The sequence below is a fragment of the Neophocaena asiaeorientalis genome, unplaced genomic scaffold (genome assembly GCF_003031525.2).
Source record: "Neophocaena asiaeorientalis asiaeorientalis breed wild unplaced genomic scaffold, Neophocaena_asiaeorientalis_V1.1 scaffold147, whole genome shotgun sequence".
Taxonomy (NCBI): Eukaryota; Metazoa; Chordata; class Mammalia; order Artiodactyla; family Phocoenidae; genus Neophocaena; species Neophocaena asiaeorientalis.
In genome coordinates, this window is record NW_020173758.1 from 8,813,243 (window position 1) to 8,817,357 (window position 4,115).

General features: G+C 40.2%; 1 protein-coding gene across 7 annotated transcripts in view; it reads left to right on the plus strand.

Annotated features, from left to right (window-relative positions):
* The window catches only part of RNPC3 (RNA binding region (RNP1, RRM) containing 3), a 62,747-nt gene that overhangs the window by 21,122 nt on the left and 37,510 nt on the right, over positions 1-4,115 (plus strand). For all 7 annotated transcript variants that reach the window (XR_003003946.1, XR_003003947.1, XR_003003948.1 and 4 more), the window contains exons 11-12: positions 2,528-2,622; positions 2,711-2,769. Coding sequence is in view for 4 of the 7 variants with exons in the window: in XM_024751217.1 (XP_024606985.1) it covers positions 2,528-2,622; positions 2,711-2,769 (154 nt within the window). In the remaining 3 variants the exon portion in view is untranslated. The remainder of the gene's footprint in view (positions 1-2,527; positions 2,623-2,710; positions 2,770-4,115) is intronic.

The window sequence follows — 4,115 nt, forward strand, 5'->3', positions numbered from 1 at the left end:
TAGAACCTTAGGACAAATGGTGGAAGCAAAGCTATACAGACAAAATCTCACACAGAAGCATACACATACACACTCACAAAAAGAGGAAAAGGAAAGAATCATAAATCTTGCTCTTAAAGTCCACCTCCTCAATTTGGGATGATTCGTTGTCGGAAGGAAGGAAGGGAGGGAGGGAGGAAGGGAAAGAAAGAGGATAAAGTAAACTAAAATAAAGTTATAAAAATTAATTATTAAGAAAAAAATTTAAAAAAAACAACAGATGGATAGAACCCTAGGACAAATGGTGGAAGCAAAGCTATACAGAAAAAATCTCACACAGAAGCATACAGATACACACTCACAAAAAGAGGAAAAGGGGAAAAAATCATAAATCTCAAAGTCCACCTCCTCAATTTGGGATGATTCGCTGTCTATTCATGTATTCCACAGATGCAGGGTACATCAAGTTGATTGTGGAGCTTTAATCCGCTGCTTCTGAGGCTGCTGGGAGAGATTTCCCTTTCTCTTCTTTGTTCTCACAGCTCCCAGGGGCTCAGCTTTGGATTTGGCCCCGCCTCTGCATGTAGGTCGCCGGAGGGCGTCTGTTCTTCGCTCAGACATGACGGGGTTAAAGGAGCCGCTGATTCGGGGGCTCTGGCTCACTCAGGCCAGGGGGAAGGAGGGGCGCGGATTGCGGGGTGAACCTGCGGCGCCAGAGGCCGGCATGACGTTGCACCAACCTGAGGCCTGCTGTGCATTCTTCCGGGGAAGTTGTCCCTGGATCCTGGGAACCTGGCCATGGCGGGCTGCACAGGCTCCCCGGAAGAGGGGTGTGGATAGTGACCTGTGCTCACACACAGGCCCCTTGGTGGCGGCAGCAGCAGCCTTAGCGTCTCCCGCCCGTCTCTGGGGTCCGCGCTTTTAGCCGTGGCTCTGTGGCGTTCCTTTAAGCAGCACTCGTAATCCCCTCTCCTCGTGCACCAGGAAACAAAGAAGGAAGAAAAAGTTTCTTGCCTCTTCGGCAGCTCCAGACCTTTTCCCGGACTCCCTCCCAGCTAGCCCCAGCTAGCCGTGGTGCACTAATTCCTTCAGGCTGTGTTCACACAGCCAACCCCAGTCCTCCCTTGGTGCTCTGACCAAAGCCCGAGCCTCAGCTCGCAGCCCCGCCCGCCCCGGCGGGTGAGCAGACAAGCCTCTCAGGCTGGTGAGTGCTGGTCGGCACCGATCCTCTGTGCGGGAATCTCCCCGCTTTGCCCTCCGCACCTCTGTTGCTGTGCTCTCCTCTCCCGTCCGCCACCCACAGTCTCCGCCCGTGAAGGGGCTTCCTAGTGTGTGGAAACCTTTCCTCCTTCACAGCTCCCTCCCACTGGTGCAGGTCCCGTCCCTATTCTTTTGTCTCTGTTTTTTCTTTTGCCCTACCCAGGTACGTGGGGAGTTTCTTGCCTTTTGGGAGGTCTGAGGTCTTCTGCCAGCATTCAGTAGGTGTTCTGTAGGAGTGTTCCACGTGTAGATGTATTTCTGGTGTATCTGTGGGGAGGAAGATGATCACCATGTCTTACTCTTCCGCCATCTTCAGAACACCCTCCAGTTAATGTTTTTAATCACCACTTTTGGGTTTTAGTACTCATACTTTATAGGGAGGAAAAGTATCTCTCAGTATAATGTTTCCAGTCTATATTTGTTTGTAAGAATATTTTCATTCCTGAAACTTATATGACATGTTAAATCAGTGTGGCCCACAGTCTGGAATTCTGTATTCTGGTTACAGTTGACAGACCAACACAGTACTGTATCTGAGATGTATGCAGAGCAATTATTTGTCAAAAAAAAAAAAAATAGTTTTAATTATTTGGTGATTAAAAGCCTGTGTTTATGACTTTTATATCCTAATGTGATAGTTTTTTACTTCTTAACAGAGTTTTCTTGTTTTAGTATATTTTAGGAAAATATTTAGGGGTTTTAGATTGACATGTAACATATTATAATTTTTCCCATAATGGAAACAGGCTTCCAACTGACATATTTTTGCCTAGAACATCTAGTTGTCAGGAAAGATGGTTATTGTCACTAAATAGGAGTAGCTGTATAGAAATTCAGAAGCCACAGTTTCCCTGAAATACTTTATTATTACATTTGAGTACTTTATTTTTACATTTGAATATATTGGTGCTGGTAGTTTGGGAGATTGACTTTAAGCAAAATAATTACACAAATATTTGGTAGCATCTTTATTTGCTTTAGTTTTTTTAATAAAGTAACTCATCTTAAAGTTAAGCTTTACAGAGTTTTAACAGAAATATCTTATTGGATAAATTTTAGTTATTCTAGATGCCTGAAAGTTTTAAACTTTTCTTCATATTACCACTTTAGATTTTCAATGGGTATTTTTATCCCATTAGTAACATTGCCATTAATTTGTATGGTTTTAACATTTTCTTAATGCTTATTTTGTCTACTTAACAGATATATTTGAATGTCATTTTACTTTTTCTTTGAAAAATTGATGAAACTGTCTTAATTTTATATCCTTGTTTTGTTTTTATATAAGAAATGGAAACACTTTCAGTTTTTAGAAGTTATGAACCTGGTGAACCAAACTGTAGAATTTATGTAAAGAATTTAGCTAAACAAGTTCAAGAAAAGGTAAGTTGAAATTTATAAATTGGTTTTATTATTTTACATGTGTTTCCCCTGGCTTTCCTTATTAGTCTTTTCCTTTTTGAAATTCTAGGACCTTAAATTTATTTTTGGAAGATACGTTGACTTTTCGTCAGAAACACAACGCATAATGTAAGTGTCATGTATATTCTCAAATTGTGTTTTGTTTTTAATCTGTTAGAAATTAGCCCTTTTTTAAACATCATTTCCCCTTTAGAGATTAAAATTATATGAAGAAATTGCTCTTATCTTTTAGACATCTAGAGCAAGAGTCAACAAACTTCTTTTTAAATTGACAGTAAAAATTTAATATTTTTATACTAAAATATTACGATGTCTGTTGCAACTACTCAGTTTTGTCTTTGTTGCATTAAAGCGGCTGTAAACAATACATAAATGAATATTAATGGCTGTGTTCCAGTAAAGCATTATTTATAGAAACAGGCCTCAATCCCTAGCTCTAAAGCAGTGGTTCTCAAACTTTAACCTGTGTAAGAGCTTATTAAAACCATGTCCTTGATCTATCCCTAGACAGTCTGATATTCCAGGTTGAGATAGGGCCCATGAATTTGTGTTTCTAAAATGTGTATGGATGATGACTAAGCTGCTGGTCCAAAGAATACATTTTGAAAACTAGCATTTTAATGACTCATCCAGGAATATATAGCAGTCAGGCAGAGTTTTTTAGATTCTTACCATGGCAATAACTTCTCTTCGTTCAGTTGGGAAGGCTTCCAGTTTTATGAGTGCAAAAGAGAGGATATGATTTGTAAATGTTATAAAAGCTAATGTTTGGAGTTAGAATTTCATTCTTTAAAATTTTATAATTGGTTAACTCTAAAGTATGTAAGACCATGGCCATATAAATTAGAAGTAAAGAAAATTAGAAGAGGTAAGGAGAGAGACTTTTGAATGGAGGTAAATTAGAGAAATGACTAGTTAATTTTGCTTTAATCTTCATGTGAAACTAAATTTTTTTTTTTTTCTTGGCGGTACGTGGGCCTCTCACTGCCATGGCCTCTCCCATCGTGGAGCACAGGTTCCGGACGCACAGGCCCAGAGTCCATGGCTCACAGGCCCAGCCGCTCCGCGGCATGTGGGATCCTCCTGGACCGGGGCACGAACCCGTGTCCCCTGCATCAGCAGGCGGACTCCCAACCACTGCGCCACCAGGGAAGCCCGAAACTAATATTTTTAAAGTCTTATCTGGGCTATGTACCTTTTTATATAGGCATGCACAGTGAGCACCATGTCTTAAAAACCATGTCCATATTATATTCATTAGTGACAGATATATCTTATCAGGATACCAAAAGTTTATGTTGCTGGCCATGCAAAATACTGGCCCTTTTTCTTGTTGCTGCCTTTGAATCATGATTGTAAGGGGAAAATTTTTTTAAATAGATAATGTGTGTGTGTATATATATATAAATATATGTATGTGTCACATAGATATATATATATGTATCGTGTCTGTA